Raw genomic sequence first — 21,499 nt, 5'->3', positions numbered from 1 at the left:
CTGACCACGCCCTTCGCCGTGGTCCCTTGCTTTTCCCAGGAACCTCCGCGCAGGGCCACTTACCGGTACCTATAGCTCATAAAGAACTACATTACCCAGAAGCTTAAGCGCCGCAGTCCAATGAAGGCCCAGGAGGGGGGCGTTTCCATGAGTGCGAAAGGCGGCTGGGCGGGACTTCCGGCATCCTCCTTGCATTGGCCAGGATCTACGCAAGCCGGAGCTTTTGATTGCTTGCTTAGGCCGGAGGTGGGCGGGGTGGGGGTCGTCTCCGTTTCACTGAGGCTAGTCGGAGGCTCGGTGTTGGCGGCGCGCACCGTGGCCCAGCGGCTGGGGCGAGACTTGGGACGGCCGTGTTTGCGTCTCCGACCTAGACCTGGACCTCTCCGGGCCCCCGCTCCTCCCACCGAATCCGATGGCGGCGGCCGCGCCCACGGACCCGGCTCAGGTAAACGCTCGTCCCCCCGCCCTCCCCACATCCAAACCCTAAAGGCTTGAGCCAGGCCCGGGTGCTCCGGACACGGAGGCGCCGGCGGGCGGGGTCCCGGTGAGTGAGGGGCCGGCTGGTGCAAAGGCTGGAGGGGCGCCTGAGGCGGGGGATTCTGACCTCAGGGGACAGAGAGCGTGAGGCGGCGGCACGCCTTTCCTGAGAAGTTGTACTCGCATTATGAGGACTCTGGGAGCTATAGGGGTTTTGAATAGAAGAAGGACTTGATATGAGTGGGGACTAAAAAGATAGCCACATTTTTCCGCAGAGCAAAACAGATTAGTTGGGGGCGTGGTATACGAATGTGGATTCTTGGAGACCATTAAGTAGGCTAGTGCAGCGGACTCCCAAAAATGTTCTGATGGTGGGTGAACCAGAGTAGTGCCAGAAGACAGGGAAGAAGTGGTCAGATTCTGGATAGATTTTAAAGATATAACCAACCGTAGTTACTGCTGCATCCCATGTGGGTGTGATTGAGAGTAAAGAGTGAAAAACCAAGTCTTTAATTTTTGCTCTTCCGTTTTTCATGGACGTCTTGAAAATGGAAATCGGGAAGTCGATGTAGGGAGGTTTCAGAGGGATAATAAGTTGAGTTTTGGACATGGTTGATTCTGAGATGTCTCGGGATAGAAGTGTCACATGGGGATCTGGGATGGAAGGTAGAGGGTTCAGGGAGAACCGGCTGAGTTGGAGATATCCACAGGGTGAGAATAGTGGTCTGGACTAGGTCAGGGCCTGGAGATCAGATTTAGGGGTAGCAGTTATTTTATTTTATTTTAATTTTTAAAGATTTTAAATCTCTACACCCAACATAGGGCTGGAGCTTACAACCCCAAGATCAAGAGCCCTGTGCTCCACTGACTGAGCCAGCCAGGTGCCCCATAAGTATGTTATTTTAAATGGCCCCTGGTGTGAAAGGGGAGGACTGTTGTGGGGCGGAGGGGGGGCGGTAGGGGAGAAAGCGTGGGCATTCCTGGCACTTCCCACCAGAAAGATGGAGTCCTGGCATTTGAAAGGATTCTGCCCAGTGTCTGCATGAAGAGAAGGCTGTAGGGCATGAGGATCCTGGTATGGGATGGTGACCCACCAAGGTCGGGGTGCTGTAAAATCGCTACTGTCTGATGACCTCACCTTCACTTTTGAACACCCTGGCCTAAGGGAAACACACGTTGAAAAGCTCCTCCAGTGCTAAGAGTGATTCCACTTCACTCAGTCTTAACAAGACAAAATACCTCAAATACCATATGATAGATTGTCCCAGCCTCTTTATGTTTTTGACTTAAATTTTCCATGGACAAACTCTTTGGGGGCATATTGCCTCACAGGAAGTTCCTACCAAAGCATTCCTCATATTATAAGTTGTTACAACATAAGAGGTGTTTCTGCTCACATGCCCTATATGTGATTTTTATGAGTGTAGTGGAAGCAAAACTGTAACCATCTTAGCTTGGATTCTTTTTCTTTTAATGGAAGTATAATTGACACACAAAGTTACATTAGTTTCAGCGTATAAGACAGGTTTACATATTATTGGCTGGGACTCAAGAAACTAACAAGAGAAAGATAGTTTATTGATGTATGCAACACAGATGGGAGAAACCTAAATCAAAAGTAACTCAAAATGGTGGCTCAGAATTCCAGTTGATAGAGCATTTTCAACAAAGAACAATAAGTTTATCGAGAAATGACAGGAAGAAAAGTTGTGTTAGATTTCCAAAGGTAGGAGACTGTGGGAAGGTAAACACATGGGAGGAAACTGATGTGTGATTTGTTTGCAGATTCCTTTGGTGCCAGTCTTTGGTCTGGTAAGGATCTATCTCCAGTAAATGGAGAATTTATATCCTGCTTTTGGGAAGAAAAGGGAGATTTTTTCTGTGTTTGCTGTTTCATGATTGTCTTCAGCTCAAAATAATTTTTTTGTCAGAGATTCATATTTTGGGATATAGATTCTGGTTTCCTTCTTGAACTGCAAAACAGCCAGTGAAAAAAGTTTGGAATATCTAAATTCCTAGATTATTCTCACTTTGTATCCCCTGTCAGATTGATTTCATGAGAGAATTAAGCATTTATGTCCTGAAGAATCCATTATAGTTAATGAGTTGATTTTTCTTCCATGCATTTAGACTGCTCCTAGGCATGTACCTTCCATGTTGTTGTTGCTGTTTTTAAGGTTTATTTATTTATTTGTCAGAGAGAGCGCACAAGCATGGTGAGCAGCAGGCAGAGGGAGAAGCAGGCTCCCCACTGAGCAAGGAGCCCAGGTGCGATTCAGTCCCAGGACCCTGGGATCTTGACCTGAGCCCAAGGTAGATGCTTAACTGAGCCACTCAGGCCTCCCCTTCCATGCTCCCCCCCCTCCATGGGGTTTTTAAGACAGTATTCACTGAAATTATTTTATGTAGGAACCAATTCTCTTATGGAGCCCTATTTGTGAAACTCTGTGTAAGATTATGACCACACCAATTCCAGTGTGTAGGGGTGGGTTTACCCCACACCAGGTCGCAATTCTCTGACCCACCTGGGTATCCTACAGTTCAGTTCAAATCTGACACTATTTACCGGGAAATACCATCAGATCTCACAGGTTAAGTGTTTAGTCCTGTAAGACTGTCTGCCCTTCCCCCTTCAGACACCAGTCACACATCCATGTTGTCACCTATGTTTCTGACCAACTGGCTATAGATTGGAGGTTCTAATGACGCCCCTCCTTGGTTTTGATTAATTTACTAGAGTGGCTCACAGAACTCAGGGAAACCTTTTACTTAATAGATTAATGATATATTATAAAAGAATATAATTCAGAAACAGCCATATGAAGAGATGCATAAGGCAAGGTATGGGGAAAGGGCACAGAGCTTCCATGCTCTTTCCTAATGCACTGCTCTCCCTGAATCTCTACTCATTCACCAACCAGAAGCTCTTTGAACCCTTTGGGGGTGGTTTTGGGGCTTTATGGAAGCTGTATTATATGGGCACGATTGATTAAATCATCAGCTGTTAGTGATTGATTGAACTCAGTCCCTAACCATTCAGCTCTCTCCAGAGGTCAGGGGGTAGGACTAATAGTTTCAACCCTCCAATCACATGGTTGATTCTCCTGGCAACCAACCCTCCTCCTTAAATGCCTTCCTAAAGTCACCTCATTAACAAAAGAAAAGACATCTTTTCCTCATCACTTAGGAAATACCAGCAGTTTTGGGAGCTCTGTGCCAGAAACAGGGACGAAGATCAAATATGTATTTCTTGTCACTATCTTGTATATCTTGTATATCTTGTCACAGTGTATGTCACTATCACACTGACCTAGTAAATAAATATATACCTATGTCCATTGAGAATTCAGAAAACTTTTAACCTGTATTTAATCTGATTTATTTTTGCCTTAGTGAATGTAAGTGTTTAAATGTTCAGTGATGTAAAACCAAGGTGAATGTCTTGTGAACGTTACATTCTTTTTTGAATATTGTATTCTTAATATCACCTGTATGCTTATTTTTTGTTTGATTTATCTCTTTCTGAGAGGATAGGCAAGAGCAAGTAATTTACACATTTGTACCCACAATTCTGTTCAGTTTTTTACTTTAAATGTTTTATATAGTGTAATTATAAAGAGAGATTGTCAGACTGTGTTAAATACATAGGCAAAGTCTGTGCAGTCTGTAATAAATGAGCCTTCATTACAAAAATAGAGAAAAGCTAAAAGGAATGGAATGAAATAAGACACAAATACTAATAAGAGGGTTGGAGTGATTATATTAATATAAGAAATTGTCAGCTTCAGAGAAAGTAGTATTACCAAAGATAACATAGGGACATTTAAAATATTAGATAAGTAATTTAATCAAGAAGATGTAAGAATGCTAAATGTATTTGTACATAAGAATAAGCCTTCAAAAACTCTTTAAAATTTTTATTTTTAATTTTCCTGAAGATTCATTTATTTATTTGAGAGATAAGTGAAAGAGAAACCACATACAAGTGGGAGGGGCGAGAGGGAGAGGGAGAGAGAATCTCAAGCAGACTCTGTGCTGAGTGCGGAGCCTGACATGGAGCTCGATACCTTGACCTCAAGGTCACAACCTGAGTGACTATAGGAGGGAGGGACACTGCAGGCACAGAGAAGGAAGAGGAGCAGACCCCACACCAGGTACCCTGGACACCAGGAACCCACAGTAGGAAAACTAATACCCATAATATTTGGCTTTGAAAACCAGAAAGGCTTAACTTCTTGAATTCTTAAAATCAGGAATGCTTAACACCTAAAACTTTAAAACTCAGTGGCCTTGGAGGGAGATAGGAAACAGTCCCTGACCTTAAAGAGACAGCATAAAAACAGCCCCACTGAGATACAGCATAGAAGCAGCAGCTTGAAAAATGCTTGATGGAAACTGAAAGGAGATTTATTTGCTTGTTTCAGAACATGTGCTGGAGGGGCAGGGATTTTAAGGAGACTTCTCCAAGAATAAAGGAGTTGTCAGATGCCATTTCCTTCCCCTGCACCCCTAGGCTAGATACATGGACACCTGCAGGAACTACCGCAGAATGAACTCTCTTCATTTACTTGCCACTGGCACACCCCACCGTCTCTAATCCAGCCTTACTGGAGTCCGTCCAAAGTGACTGTATGTCCCCTGCCATAGCAGACCAGTGAAAACCTTGCTAGTACCATGGGTGTCATGCTCTCCTGTGGACCCCACTCTGCAGGAGTTCTCCAGTGTGACTTCAGGTCCTCTCCCAGAAGCAGAACATCACGTACCTTGCTAACATGCTCGTGTTCTCCAGCAGACCTACCCCTCCAACACCCCTTCTGCAGCACTCTGTCAAAAGAGGCGCTACGAGCATGGCAGTGTGCAAGGAGTCTGGACAGGGGCCAGCACTACTGCAAAGTGACTTCAGTCCTGGGGAGAAGGGAAGATAACCACACACAACAGTTTGACTGCAGCCCCAGCACTGGGTTGGGAGCAGACATTGGGCTAATTGCAGGCTATGCCCACCAGCGAAGTCCTCTCAGGACAACACAGAGTGCCCTGCTGTTCAGTGTGACTGCAGCTCTGTCAAATGCCTGGTCTGACTCAACTCAAGCCCAGGGGTGGCCCCCGACTGCCCCATTAACAATACAGGTACCAAACCCTGCCCACAACAGGCAGAGCGCCATTGCAAATTACTGAACTGAAGGCAAAAGTGGCTCAGCCATAACAGTAGGGTGCACATAACACACATAGGGGACACCGCTGTAGCACCAGGTTCTGGTGAAAAGGCAACATTGCACTGCAGGACACTACAGAGCCTTTTCTTCATAAGGAATAAACGACCACTGAACCAGCCCTACAAGAAATGTTAAAAGGGACTCTTTAAGTGGAAAGGAAAGACTAAACAGGAGTAAGAAAAGTAGGAAGATCAAACACAGTAAAATTAAGTATATCTATAAAAATTGCTGAAGGGATTCACAAAAGGATGTAAAGTACAACACCACAGACTTAAAATGTGGGGTGGGGGAAGAGGATTAAAGAATGGGTTCACACTTGTGACTGTCAGCTTAATATAGACTGTTATATGCATAAGATATTATATACAAACCTAATGGAAACCACAAATCAAAAACCAGTAATAGATATGCAAAAAAAGGAAGGGGGGAGAAATCTGAGTATATCACTAAGGATAGCCAGAAAACAATGAGAGCAGAAAGCAAGGGAAGAAAGGAACAGAGAAGAACTGCAAAAATAATCACAAGACAAGTAACAAAATGGCAGTAAGTACATACCTATCAACAATTACTTTGAATGTAAATAGACCAAATGCTTCAGTCAAAAGACATAGGATGATGGAGTGGGTAAAAAAGCAAGACCCATCTATATACTGCCTACAAGAGACTTACTTATGACCCAAAAATACATGCAGATTGAAAGGGAAGGGATGGAAAAGCACTCATGATGTAAATGGAAATGAAAAGAAAGCCAGGGTACCAATACTTATGTCGGACAAAATAGGCTTTAAAACAAAGACTGTAATGAAACAAAGCAGGGCATTGTATAATTATAAAGAGAACAATCCAACAAGATATAATAATTTTAATTATTTATGAACCCAACATGTTAACACCCAAATACATAAAGCAGCCAATAGCAAACATGAAGGGAGTAATTGATAGTAATACAATAATAGTAGGGGACTTTAACACCCTAATTACATTGATGGACAGATCATCCAAACGGTCAGCAAGGAACCAGTGACTTTGAATGACATGTTGGACCAGATGTATCTAACATATATTCAGAACATCCCATCCTGAAACAACGGAATATACATTCTTCTCAAGTGCGTGTTGAACGCTATCCAGAATAGATGATGTTAGGCCACAAAGCAAGTCTCAACAAATTCAGAAAGTCATACCATGCATCTTTTCTGACCACAATGCTATGAAACTAGGAATAAACCACAAGAAAATATCTGTAAAGAACACAAATATGAGAACACAAATACAGAAAAAGTCTGTAAAGCCACAAATGAGTGGCTCAGATGGTTGAGCGTCTGCCTTCAGCTCAGGTCATGATCTCCAGGTCCTGGGAATGAGTCCCATGTCGGGCTCCCAGCTCAACGGGGAATCTGCTTCTTCCTTTCCCTCTGCCTCTCCCCCTGCTTGTGCTCTCTCTCTCAAATGAATAAATAAAATCTTAAAACAAAAACAAAAAACCCCACAAATACATGGAGGTTAAATAACATCCTACTAAGTGATGAATCAGTCAACCAAGAAATCAAAGAAGAAATAACAAAATACATGGAGACAAATGAAAATGAAAATGCAATGGTCCAAAATCTTTGGGATGCAGCAAAAGCTGTCCTAATTGGGAATTTTATAACAATACAGGCCTACCTCAAGCAGCAAGAAAAATCTCAAACAACCTAACCTTACACCTAAAGGAGCTAGAAAAAGAAGAACAAACAAAACCCCAAACCAGTATAAGGAAAGAAATGATAAAAATTAGAGCAGGAATACAATAGAAACTAAAAATACAACAGGTCAATGAAACCAGGAGCTGCTTTGAAAAGATGAACAGAACTGATAAACCTTTAGCCACACTCATCAAAAATTAAATTAAAAATTAAAAAGAGGGGTGCTTGGGTGGTTCAGTCAGTTGAGCATGTGCCTTCAGCTCAGGTCATGATCCCAGGGTCCTGGAATAGAGTTTCACCTCTGGCTCCCTGCTCACCAGGGAGTCTGCTTCTCTCGCTCCCTCTGGCCCTTCCCCCTGCTCGTGCTCTTTCTCTCTCTCAAATAAATAAAATATTCAAAAAAATTAAAAAGAGAGGACTCAAACAGAATAAAAAATGAAAGAGGAGAAATAACCAATGCCACAGAAATACAAAGATTATAGGAATATTATGTAACATTATATGCCAACAAATTGGATAATCTAGAGGAAATGGATAAATTACTAGAATCATATAACCTCCCAAAACTGAATCAGGAAGAAATAGAAAATTTGAACTCACTGATTACCAGCAATGAAATTGAATCAGTAATAAAAAATCTCCCAACAGGGGCGCCTGGGAGCCTCAGTCATTTAAACGTCTGCCTTCAGCTCGAGTCATGATCCTGGAATCCCAGGTTCGGGCCGCGTGTTGGGCTCCTTGCTCAGCAGGGAAGCCTGCCTCTCCCTCTCACTCTACCTGCTGTTCCCCCTGCTTGTGCTCTTTCTCTCCCTCTGTCAAATAAATAAATAAACATTTTTAAAAAATCTCCCAACAAACAAAAGTCTGGGGCCAGATGGCTTCACAGGTGAATTCTACCAAACATTGAAAGAAGAGTTAATACTTACTCTTCTTAAACTATTCAAAAAAATAGAAGAGGAAGGAAAGCTTCCAAATTCATTTTATGAGGCTAGTATTATTCTGGTACCCAAACCAGATAAAGACACTACAAAGAAAGAGAACTGCAGGCCAATATCTCTAAACATAGGTGCAAAATTTCTCAAGCAAATACTAGTAAACTGTATCCAACCAAACATTTAAAAAAATCATTCACTACAATCAAGTGGGACTTACTCCTGGGATGCAAGGCGGTTCAATATTCGCAAATCAATCAGTGTGATATAACAAGAGAAAGGATAAAAACCACATGGTCCTTTGAATAGATACAGAAAAAGCTTTTGACAAAATGCAACATCCACTCGATAAAAACCCTCAACAAAGTAGGTTTAGAGGAAATATACCTCAACATGATAAAGACCATATATGAAAAACCCATAGCTAACATAGTTAGTGTGAAAAACTGGCAGCTTTCCCCCTAAGATCAGGAGCAAGACAAGGATGTCACCACTTTTATTTAACGTATTACTGGAAGTCCTAACCAAAGCAATCAGACAACAAAAAGAAATGAAAGGCAGTCAAATTGGTAAGGAAGAAGTAAAACTTGCATTATTTGCAGAGGATATGATACTCTATATAGAAAACCCAGAAGGCTTGTCCAAAAAACTACTAGAATTGACAAATGAATTCACTAACGTCACAGGATACAAATCTATTACATTCTTATACACTAATAATGAAGTGCCATAAAGAGAAATTAAGAAAACAGTCCCATTTATAATTGCACCAAAAATAATAAAATGCCTAGGGATCTACTTAACCAAGGAGGTGAAAGACCTGTACTATGAAAACTATAAAACACTGATGAAAGTGAAGATGACTTGGGGCGCCTGGGTGGCACAGCGGTTAAGCGTTTGCCTTCGGCTCAGGGCGTGATCCCGGCGTTATGGGATCGAGCCCCACATCAGGCTCCTCCGCTATGAGCCTGCTTCTTCCTCTCCCATTCCCCCTGCTTGTGTTCCCTCTCTCGCTGACTGTCTCTATCTCTGTTGAATAAATAAATAAAATCTTAAAAAAAAAAAAAAAGAAAGTGAAGATGACTGAAACAAATAGGAAGATGTTCCATGCTCATGGGTTGGGAGAGTAAATATTGTTAAAATCTCCCTATTACCTAAAGCAATGTACACATTTAATGCAATCCCTGTTAAAATAACAACAGCATATTTCACAGAACTAAAACAAACAAACCTAAAATTTGTATGATACGGAACTACAAAAGACCCCGAGTAGCCAAAGCAATCTTGAGAAAGAAGAACAAAACTGGAGGTATCACGATCCCAGATTTCAAGATATACTACAGAGCTCTAGTAATCAAAACATTATGTTACTGGAGGAAAACAGACACATAGGTTAATAGAACAGAACAGAGAGCTCAGAAATAAACCCACTACTATATGGTCAATTAATCTTCAACAAAGGAAGCAAAAATATCTAAATAGAGGGGCGCCTGGGTAGCGCAGTCGTTAAGCATCTGCCTTCGGCTCAGGCCGTGATCCCGGCGTTCTGGGATCGAGTCCCGCATCAGGCTCCTCTGCTGGGAGCCTGCTTCTTCCTCTCCCACTCCCCTGCTGTGTTCCCTCTCTCGCTGGCTGTCTCTGTCACATAAATAAATAAAAAAAATCTTTTAAAAAAATCTAAATAGAAAGTCTCTTCAATAAATGGTGTTTGGAAAACTGGACAGCTATATGCAAAACAATGAAACTATCATTTTCCTACACCATACACTAAAATAAACTCAAAATGGGTGAAAGACCTAAACAGAAGACCTGAAACCATAAAAATCCTGGAACAGAACACAGGCAGTAATTTCTCTGATGGGTCATAGCAACATTTTTCTAGATATGTCTCCTAATGCAAGGGAAACAAAAGTAAAATATTGGGACTGCATCCAAATAAAAAGTTTTTGAAGAGCAGGGGAAATGATGAACCAAACAAAAAGACCACCTACTGAATGGGAGAAAATATTTAAAAATGGTATATCCAATAAAATATCCAATAAAAAATATAAATAATAATATATATATAAAGAACTAACACAACTCAACACCAGAAATCAATTAATTTAGTTAAAAAACGGGCAGAAGACATGAACAGATGTTTCTCCAAAAAAGACATCCAAATGGTCAACAGACCCATCAAAAGATGCTCAACATCACTCATCATCAGGGAAATGAAAATCAAAACCACAATGAGCTTTCACATCTGTCAGAGTGGCTAAATTCAAAAACACAAGAAACAACAAGTGTTGGTGAGGATGTGGAAGAAAAGGATCCCTTGTGCACCGTCGGTGGGAATGCAGCTGGCAAAGTGATAAATATATATCTCCAAAGGAATATTATTCAGCCATAAAATAGACTGAAACTTTGCCACACGTGATAATGTGTTTGGATCTTGAGGTATAATGCTAAATGATATTGGTCAGAGAAACACGAATGCCATATGATTTCAATCATATATGGAATTTAAGAAAGAAAACAGACAAATGTGAAAAAATGAAACAGGAAACAAGACTCTTAAATATAGAGAACAAATGTGATTACCAGATGGGAGGTGGGTGGGGGATGGGTGGAAAAGCTGAAGGGGATTAAGAGTACACTTATGATGGGTACTGAGTAATGTGTAGAATTGTTGAATCACTATATTGTCCACATGAAACTAATACAACACTTTGTTAATTGTACTGGAATTCAGAAAAAAAAAAAAGTTGAGAGAGGATATCTCCAATGTCTAAAATGGTGAAGGGATCAAAACGTAGTCCATACAAAGAAATAGTATTAATTGGAGCAAGAAATAAGACTCTAGGCGCGCCTGGGTGGCTCAGTCGTTAAGCGTCTGCCTTTGGTTCAGGGCGTGATCCCAGGGTCCTGGGATCGATCCCCGCATCAGGCTCCTCTGCTGGGAGCCTTCTTCTTCCTCTCCCATTCCCCCTGCTTGTGTTCCCCCTCTTGCTGGCTGGCTATCTCTCCGTGAAATAAATAAATAAAATCTTAATAAAGAAAGAAAGAAAGAAAGAGAGAGAGGGAGGGAGGGAGAGAGAGAGAGAGAGAAAGAAAGAAAGAAAGAAGCCTCTAGTCTAAGGGGGAACCCTTGGTGGCTATGAGACCTATGAAAAGATACAAACACATTTAAGTTTAGGAATTCATACCAAGTACAACTGTCTTTACCGAACACATAATAAAATGTAAAGACAATTCTAAGTCATCTGAAAATTTTACTAGAATTAATCTCACAAATATAGACACAAATAGCACTAAGACTATATTAATAATATTCAGCAGTGTATAAAATGTACTGTATACTATAACCAAGAGAGATGTATTCCAGTGATCCCAGGTTGCTTTAATATTAAAAAAACAAAGAATGTTATCTAACATATTAACAGCTTAATGAAGAAAAAGTATCAATTTGTGCAGAAAAATCACTAGCATGAGTGAATGTAACAGTGCTATGCGTAGGTTCTTTCCCTTGACGTATATGTATAAATACACATGTGGGAGGTAGATATAGATGTGAGTGAACTGTAGTCTATATGTCAGCAACGTGTAGAACACAACAATTGAATGATAAAATTTTTACAGATCAATTCTATGGCATCAAATAATAAAATTCTTAGGAATGAATATGATGAAATATGTTTAAGTTCTTTCATTAACATTCATTTCCAAATATTTTATTGAAAACTACAAAAGTTGTCTGAATATTACTGAAAACTTCATTGTTGAAACCTACAAACACTTCTGCTCAGAGAAATTAAATGTGTCCTAAATAAATGCTATTTTCCATAGAATTGGGTGGTTTCACTTTTTCTCCCCAGAAGTGTACAGTACCCTCCTTTGGTCTTCAGTGTTAAAGGATATTGTTCTATTGGACACAGAACCTGGTGAGCGTGAGTCAGTAATTCATCTGAGCTTCCATTGACTAGAGAGGTCCGTCTGAGGCCCAGTTTACCTCAGGACAATTGGAGAGGTTTGAGGGGTGAGTTAATGGTTCCCACAGGTGATGAGCACCTGGAACCTTCTGAATCAGGAGTGTAGGTTAAGAGGATGTGGGTGGTCAGGAGTCACTTTCCTCCATTGTGAAGGGTTTAAAGTAGTGTTGGGAGATTGACCAGAGGATAGCATGTAGTTCCGGGCAATAACCCCAACCCCCCCGTGTTTTAGATACTATTATTTCCCCCATGTCAGCAATGAGGAAATGGAGGCTTAGAGAGGTGAGGCTTCCTGTCCACGGAACCATAATCAGTAATGGGATTATTTGCTTCATACCCAGGTAGCTTCTCTCTAGAGCTCAGGCCCTGAAATCAGATGCCATCTGCTAGATTCCATTGCCAATTTGAACCCAAACACCATGTGATTGGTTATAATTCAAGTTTAGCATTTATGAATTTGAACATAAGATCTAGAAGAAATGTGCTACAGAATTTGAATTAATGTCCACCTTTGGCTACCATTTAGTCCAAAGGAAAAAAATATTTCCTGAATTGTAAATCTTGAATCATCTTGCTTAGAAAAACATCCTTTGTGTACTGGGCTACCTGAAATGTGTAACAGCATCAAAAATAATTTTGAATGTCACAGATTGTACACACGGTGCCATCCTGTAAAATTTTTAATCATTCCTGTTAAGTCTACTTGTTGGTCTGGGGTATGTGTATTTGCATTTTGATAGATACTGTCTTTAACTCTGCAAATAGGCAATCTGGACTCACCTTTCATCACATGGGTACATGAGAGCCTGTTTTGTGGTGATGAGGTTCGTATCCAGGACTAACTGTGCACCTTGCTCCATTTTTAGTGCTTTATAGATAACATCACCAAGATGTAGGTACCATTTTTTCTTGCCATTTTAGTGAATGGAGCGTTTGTGCGAGGATCATTTAAATAATCGTCACAGAGTTCTGCCAGGGAGGTTTTGTCTTCATTTTTCATTTTATATCATGGAGGTGAAATGGGACATATTCTCCTCATGCCCCAAATTAGGAGGGGTGAGGCGCACCTGGGTGGCTCAGTGGGTTAAGTGTCTGACTCTTGGTTTTGCCTCAGGTCGTGATCTCTGGGTCTTGGGATTGAGCCCTGGGTTGGGCTCCATGTTCAGTGGGGAGTCTGCTTGTGGATTCTCTCTTTTTCTCTCTCTCAAATAAATAAATAAATAAATAAATAAATAAATCTTTTAAAAAATTAGGAGGGGTGAGGCTGGGATATACAAATCCTGAACCTCCAAAATAGCCAGAGATAGTTTGTTCATGCTTAAGACATGGGCCACCTGCTGGAGACTTGAAGAGGAGGTGTGGAGTGCAAAATGTGGCTTGGGAACAACTGGCAGGCTCAGCATACCTTAGGCTTTCAATAAATGCTTCCTTTGCCTTTCACCTGCTGACCACCCTGGCTTCTTTTCTGAGCCCTGTGGAGTGGTGGTTACAACAATACCCAGAAGGCTTTGTGTCGTGAGGTGGCAGCTCCCAGCCAATGATGGCCTGGAGAGGGGGTCTTTTCCTGCCAGTGCTTCAGTCACAGCAGGACTCCTAAGAGTCATTGTCTTCGTGGTGGCCGTGTTGTTTTGTTTTGTTTGTTTGTTTTCAGAGAGGACTCTGTATTGGAAGGCAGGTGGGCCATCCTGGGAGACTTGCTCAAAGAGTTAAGGCAGGATTCCCACAGGCAGAGGGGACAGCCCACTGCTGGAAACTGTAGTTATTTTGAGATTATGGACCCCCCCCCCCCCCGGGGAAAGGGCAGGATACAAATTAAGTCAAATGGTGTGAAAACCTGTGTGCCAGAACTAGAGAGAATCTAAATTCTGTCTCCCTAGCATGACCAAAGCTGTATCGGGAATGTGCACAGAGGACCTTTGAGCTGTGGAAGAAAGTCATGGGCACTTATTGGATATGCTTAGCTGCAAAAATGATCCACTTTGGGCAACCCCAGGAGACCCCAGCAACTCTACAGCCTTTATCCCAACACATAGTCAGTAAAACAGTTGTGAGCTGCACTTAGCTGTGTAGCCAGCCTCGGCACCAGTTACCCAAACTGCTTCCAAATCTGTTCCCATCCTGGGAAGAAGGATTCAAGAAAGGGGTTTTAAAATATGTTACTTTTTCTAAAATCAATATCCTAATAACTTGGCTAATCCTGTGCAGCTGGTGGCACGGAGGCACCCTTCTGGCCCCTGGCCCTACAGGTCAGGTGCAAAGGCCAGTGGGCTGATACTGGCCAACCACACAAAAGTTAGTGATTAAGAGACAGCAGTGTCAAGGTATCGTCCTACCCCTACCCCCACCAGAGGTCACATGCTGGAAAAATTCCATCTTGACCACACTTTCTTATAGAACCTGATGTCCTCAGATTTAGGAGGGGGTCCTGAAATTTCTTGGTTGGCTCCAGGGATGGGTGATGCTGTTGATGTGAAGGCCACTGATGGCATTCAGAAAGACGAGGAAGGAGGTGGTGAACTTGCACCAAAACATCAGGGTGAAGCCAGTGGATCTAGAGGATCTTTTCTTGTCCTTGTGCTGTAAGATTAATAAACCCCTATGTGGTATGTTGGTTTCTAGGGGTATAGAGTGACTGAGGGGAGCACTAGCATCTCCATCTCCAGCCTTTGTGCTCCTGTTTTATCCACAGGCTTCAGTGAGGACTGCTGAGGTTATGGCTGTGTGCTCACCTTCCCCCAAATGGGATATGTCTTCCTTTATTCCATCCCTAAAATTGTGTCTGTGGGCCCTGAGGACATGGGCTCAATCCAAGCAAGCAGTTACGTGGAAAGATTCCCCAAGAGGACCCAGAGAAATAAACCCATCCTAGGCAGATGGAGGTGCTTGGAGGCGCGGCTGAGCTGTGTTCAACACACCACAGGTCTCATTCCTTTCTGGTAGAGACAGCAGAGGGACAGGATTCAAGCCTAAAATGGTCAGCTCAGCCTCTGTTCTGAGGGTGGTGGGAGCCATAGGGAATTTGGAGCGGTCGCAGCAGGTCCCCTCACTGTGGAGTGGAGAAGATCGTAGAGGGCTGGGGTGCTGGTGGAGGCGGTGTGGAAAAAAAAGAGCCCCCCCCCCCAAATGAGAACAAGCAAAAGCTGTTCAGAGCTTGCTGGCAGCATCACTTGCGTTTGGCTGAGGCTTGAAGACAGGCAAGGGAGCGGGAAAGCTGATTGGAAGCAGGTGCAAAAGTTAGGAAAGATGGCGGGTTTTTCTGAGTCTTGACCCTCTTGGTCCAGTTGCTGCAGTGGTTGTGGTTTGGCTTCTGCTAGTGGTTGCAGAGGTAGTGGGTCAGAAAACTTATGTATGTATGTTTGTATTCATTCATTCATTTATTTTTTAAATACTTTATTTATTTTAATATTTTTAGTTGAAGTACAGTGTTAAAGTACAGTTGACATACTAGTTTCAAGTGTACAGTATGGTATTAACCATAAAAATAAAACTGCCAGTTATTGTGCCAGCAAGAGATGGGTTTATTTGGGAATCGCAAGAGAACTGCAGTCTGGGCCAAGCAAGCTGTGGCAAAACTATAGGCAAGTCTCCCAAAGGAGAGGAATACGCTTATTAGGGGAAAGTGGGAAGTTGGGAACGTTCTTATAAACAAAATGTCCACCTAAGTAAACTGGGAGTTTGAGGTATAGTTGCTTCTCATTGGCTGGGCTGAGAGCTGTGATCCTCTCTCATTGGCTGTGCTGTTGGGGCGTGTGTGAAGAAAGCCTTTCCTCCTTGTGGGTTAGGATAGTAGTTCCATGCGCAAGATCTGTCTCTTCCCGTATTTGCAGATGACTGTCAGTGGTAGAGCATGTGAAAGGTCCCCTTCCCACACCTGCCAAGTCCATTTTAGTGAGGTTTCCCTGTATTAATTTTCACAATAGTGATTTTGACAGTTAAATACATTATGAAATGCTCAGCAAGATAAGTGTAGTCACCATACAAAATTATTACAATATTATTGACTATATTTCTTGTGTTATACTTTTCATCCTCATGACTTATTTCTTTTATAACTGGAAGAATTTTATATTTATATATGGTCACGCCACAGAACCAAGGAGGAGGCTATGACTATAGTGCCAGTGAGTATTGATGAGGTGTGTCGGAGTGATTGCTGTGAAGGAGGCAGAACAGCTTGTGTTTTCTGTTACTTTACTCGGGCCTGTTTTTTTTGCCGAAGTGCATCGTGAGAGGGAAGGTGGGGAGGCAGAGATGACTCAAAGTTGTGAACATGCTGCGGCCGCCAACTGAACCGGGGACGTCAGTTGTCAAGTGGATGTTCAGGGGATTAGGTGGAGATAAGAAGGGCACAGCATGTGTATAACAGATAAAATAATCACCTCCCAAAGCCGTCCATGTTCTAATCCCTTGAACCTCTGGATATGGTACCTCACATGGCAAAAGGGACTTTATGTGTGTAATTAAATTGAGTATATGGACAACATGGAGAGATTATCCAGTGGGCCCAGTGTAGTCGCAGGGGGATAGAGTCAAAGAAGATTTCAGGAAGTAGACAGAGGTCAGAGTGATAATAATTGCTGGCTTTGAAGATGGAGGAAGGGGCAGAGAGTCAAGGAATACACGATGTCTTCAGAAATTGGGAAAGGTGAGGAAACAGATTCTTTTGTAGAACTGCCCGAAGGAACACAATCCTGATGACATCTTGATTTTGTCCTAGTGAAGCCCATTTTGGATTTATAATCTTTACAACTGTAAGAAGAAAAATTTGTGTTGACTTAAGCCGCAAAGCCGGTAACGATTTGTTACAGCAGCTGTAGGAAACTAATCCAGTGTGCAGCAGAGAACTGGAAGAAGGCTGAGGGTACCTGAAATATGCATGTAGTCCTGGGTGCCTGAGTTTGAAGAAAAGGTCCAGATTGGGAGGCCTTCAAGCAGGAATGGGGGCTTTCCTTTGGCAGTTGGGGCCACTGGAGGTTTGGGGCGGGATAGGATCCTGGTTGTATTGCCAAGCGGTCTCTGCATGCTGTGTGCAGAGCGACATGGGAGGAGTCTGGTGTGCTGTCTGTGGTGTGGGTGAGAAGAGCTGTGGTGGGTAGCTGAAGCTGTGAGGGAGGGGTGGCCTGAGAAGTGATGTGCACAAGAGGCGTGAGTGGGAACTGATGGTCCTGCAGGCCCATTACTGGGGGCTTCCATGAGAACAGTGAGCCCACGCATGATTTAGGGTACCCCCGGGGGATTGGCTGGCAAGTGGGAAAGTGGGTGAGCATGACATTGTTGTGGGTAGAAAGAGTGGGGATACTCTGTTAAGAGACTTTTCCCGGACCTTGCTGGCCATGTCATTGCAGGTCTGTGTGATCTCTGAGGACGTGTTCGTGTGCTTCTCCCGGGAAGAATGGATGCTCCTTGATGATTCTCAGAGACTTTTATATCAGGATGTGATGCTGGAGAACTTTGCACTTTTAGCCTCACTGGGTAAGGTCTGCATGCCATTCCCATCTGCTTTCTCTTTTTCTCCAGGGGCTGCTCTGTCCTTCCCATGGTCAGATCATGGGCACTGCCTCCTTGCCAGGTTTCCTGGAGTAGGTGCTGTGGATGCCCGGTTTGCGATGTATGGAGTGTTCTTATCTCTGAGTCAGCTAGTCCTCAAGCCATGCAGCGAAGGGTTTGGGAGTCACAAGGTGTGGTTTGCCAGTGGATCCCATGGTCTTGGTCATTTGCGGGGCTGGTGAATCTGTCCAGAATTATGGCACCTCTGTGCCTAAGGTTCTGCTTCCTTTCTCTAGGGAACATTTTCTGGGGCTTAATTGTACCAGGAGTTACAGGCACTCACATAGTTCCTACTTATGGGGACCTGTGTGCAGTTCCTTCAAAACCTTCCTTCAAGGTTTTTTAAAAAAATGTTTAAAGATTTTATTTATTCATTTTAGACAGAGAGAGAACATGAGCAAGGTGAGGGGCAGAAGGAGAGGGAGAGGATCCCAAGCAGAGTCCACGCTGAGTGCAGAGCCCAGCTTGGGGCTCGATCCCATGACCCTGAGATCGTGACCTGAGCTGAAACCAAGAGTCAGACACTCAACCAACTGAGCCACCCAGGCACTCTCCCCCCTCCCCAAGGTTTTTGTTTTGTTTTGTTTTTAACTTAAAGAGTGTCATAGGATGCGTTGCTCTGGACAGTAGTGGCTGTTCACCTGTCCTGTGTCTCTCTTAGGAATTACATCCTCCAGATCACACTTAGTCACCCAACTGGAGCAAAGGGAAGATCCCCGGATGCCTGATCAGGTGGATACAACCCCAGCCACAGAAAGAGAGGCTCAGAAGGGACTTGGACCTGGTGAGTGCATGTGAGGGAAGGGCATGATATCAAGGTTGGGCTCAAAACTAGCAGTACTAACTTTTCACACCAGTGTTCGGCATCAAGCCTGGTGGCTCCACAGTATTTCTCCCCATCCTTCCCCATTCTTGACATTGCAGCTTATCTACTGTCGGACTTCTAGCCCCTTGCCATCTTCTATCTGCCCTGATCCCAGGCTACCCCCCTGCTGGGTCTGCATTGTTCTACAGAATTGGCCTACACTTAACGTGTCGGGAGATGCACACATACCCTTAAATAATCCTTGAGCACCAGCTGTACACTTGTAAGTGGATCTTCCTGGGCCTGCATGGGCCCTTCTGCACAGCACCCACCTGTCTGACAGCCAGATTTCTACTGGAAGCCATTTGGTGTACTCCATCCACATATCGTTGTCTTCAGGAGGCTCCCTTCATTCAGTGACCTTCAGAGACCCAGTTCTGCATTGCAACCCCTTCCTCAGCCTGTCCCTACCTCTCTTGTCCTGTGAACTGTCCCACTGAGGTACTCCCAGGTGTGTCGTACACACAATAACACTAGGGTCGCCCCTCCCCGGAAGCCTAACATGCATGTCAACAGTACTTCTCTGCTTTCAGGTTGTTGGTGTGCAGTGGAGGATGAGGCTACGTTCTCTGAGCAGAGTGTTTCTTTAGAAGGAGTGTCACAGGTCAGGACTCCGGTGGCAGGTCTGAAGCCCCAGCCATGTGACATATCTGGCTCAATATTGAAAGAAATCTTACACCTCACTGAATACCAGGGGGGAGAAGCCAGGCTGGAACCACACACGGGTGGGGCCTGTTGGAAGCACTTCTGGCTCAGTGCAAATGTCCATCAGCACCACGTTGCAGAGAAATCCTTCAGAAGAGATGAGGGCAGGGACTCTGTGAAAAGCTGCAGATTCTATGTGCCAGAAAAGACGTATTCATACAGTGAGCGTAGAATGGACTTTCCAGCCACCTCTGACCTTCTTCAGCACCAGGTCCCCCACATTAGGATGAAGCCCCACAAGACCCCCAGGCTTGGGGAAGCCCTTCGCCCTGGACAGCGGCATCACAAGTGCATTGAATGTGGGAAATTGTTTACCCGCAAAGACACACTTACTCGGCACCAGAGAATCCATACTGGCGAAAGGCCTTATGAGTGCAACAAATGTGGGAAATTCTTTAGTCAAAGCTGTGACCTTTTTAAACATGAGACCGTACACACTGGAGAAAGACCTTACGAGTGCAGCGAATGTGGGAAATTCTTTAGACAAATCTCTGGCCTGATTGAACACAGGCGAGTTCACACTGGTGAAAGACTCTATCAGTGCAGTAATTGTGGAAAATTCTTTAGTAGTAAGTCTAACCTCATTAGACACCAAGAAGTTCACACAGGAGCAAGGCCTTATGTATGTAGCACATGTGGGAAAGAGTTCAGCCGCAAACACACACTTGTTCTGCACCAGAGGACTCACACTGGAGAAAGGCCTTATGAGTGCAGTGAATGTGGGAAGGCCTTTAGCCAAAGTTCCCACCTTAATGTACACTGGAGAATTCATAGCAGTGATTACGAGTGCAGCAGGTGTGGGAAGGCCTTTAGCTGCATCTCTAAACTCATTCAGCACCAGAAAGTTCACTCTGGAGAAAATCCTTTTGAGTGCAGCAGATGTGGGAAAGCCTTTACCCAAAGGCCAAATCTTATTCGGCACTGGAAAGTTCATACTGGAGAACGGCCTTACGTGTGCAGCAAATGTGGGAAAGAGTTTAACCGCAAACACACACTTGTTCTCCACCAGAAGATTCATACTGGAGAAAAGCCTTAATACCACAGCAGATGTGGGAAATCCTTTAGCCAAGGGCCCCAACTTATTGTCCATTTGAGAATTCCTAGCAGTGATTATGAGCACAGCAGACATCGGAAAGCCTTTACCCAAGGACCAAACTTTATTCAGCACTGGAAAATCCATACTGGACAGAGGCCTCAGCAGTACAGGGAATGTGCTGTCTCCTTGTTCAGCCTAACAGCTCTCCCCAGAGTGAAGCTGTGAGGGTAGGCTTTGTGACGGAGCCATCATTCAGAAGTGGTACCTCACACATCTGAACATCTGTACTAAGGAGGTTCCTTGTGAGTGCCTGGTATGTCAGGTGCTGTCAGGAGCTGTGTTGCACATTGTAAATTGCCAAGTCCCTTTGCCAGTGGCAAAAGCTGTCCCACTATTACCATCTCTCAGAGTCCCACAGTGCGTGTTAGTCACTCCAGCACGCTTAGGCAGGCAGACCTGTGCTGTCTCCACAGTCCCTAGAAGGAGCCATGATTGGACTCTGTGGCCCATGGGGGGCCTTGTTTCCTCCCTTTTGTCTTGGTGAGGCATGGAAAAAATCACACAAGATGGGTTTTCCAGGTAACTTGCAAAGGTTTATCTTGATGGACTTTTTCGTCTTGTGTGATGCTCGTTGCGGATGTGTGCAATCTCAGCCTCCAGCCCTGGAATCACATGCCTCACATCACTCATGTTTATACAGTAATAAAGGGCTTATTCTTTGAGCTACTTTTATTTTTTTTTAAGATTTTGTTTATTTATTAGAGAGCCCGAGTGGGGTTGAGGGGGGTGGGCAGAGGGAGAGGGAGAAGCAGGCTCCCTGTTCACCTGATGTGGGGCTCGATCTCAGGGTCCCGGGATCATGACCTGAGCCAAAGGCAGATGCTTAACCAACCGAGCCACCCAGGTGCCCCTCTTTGAGCTACTTTTAATCTGGAGGGTTCTGCTCATTGTGTGGAGTGTGTTGAGGACACAGTTTTGTTCTGCCAACATAAAAGGATAAAGTTTGTGGGAATCCCCTCTTTTCCATGTCTCAGAGGGGACATGGTGAGGGCAGAGAAAAGCTCTCAC

At 43.8% G+C, this 21,499-nt stretch overlaps 1 protein-coding gene across 1 annotated transcript; it reads left to right on the top strand.

The window, feature by feature from the left end:
- The first annotated feature begins 199 nt into the window (after positions 1–199).
- Positions 200–21,153, top strand: ZNF671 (zinc finger protein 671). Its single transcript, XM_045773314.2, has 4 exons — positions 200–445; positions 17,624–17,750; positions 18,487–18,609; positions 19,224–21,153. Exons 1-4 carry the CDS (start codon positions 413–415, stop codon positions 20,429–20,431), a joined length of 1,491 nt encoding a protein of 496 aa, XP_045629270.2. The 5' UTR covers positions 200–412; the 3' UTR covers positions 20,432–21,153.
- The last annotated feature ends 346 nt before the right edge of the window (positions 21,154–21,499 follow it).

The sequence above is a fragment of the Ursus americanus genome, chromosome 21 (genome assembly GCF_024610735.1).
Source record: "Ursus americanus isolate L20-20 chromosome 21, mUrsAme1.1.p, whole genome shotgun sequence".
In the NCBI taxonomy this organism is placed as follows: Eukaryota; Metazoa; Chordata; class Mammalia; order Carnivora; family Ursidae; genus Ursus; species Ursus americanus.
Note: the sequence above shows the minus strand (reverse complement) of the source record. Positions and strands in the feature narration are given on the sequence as shown.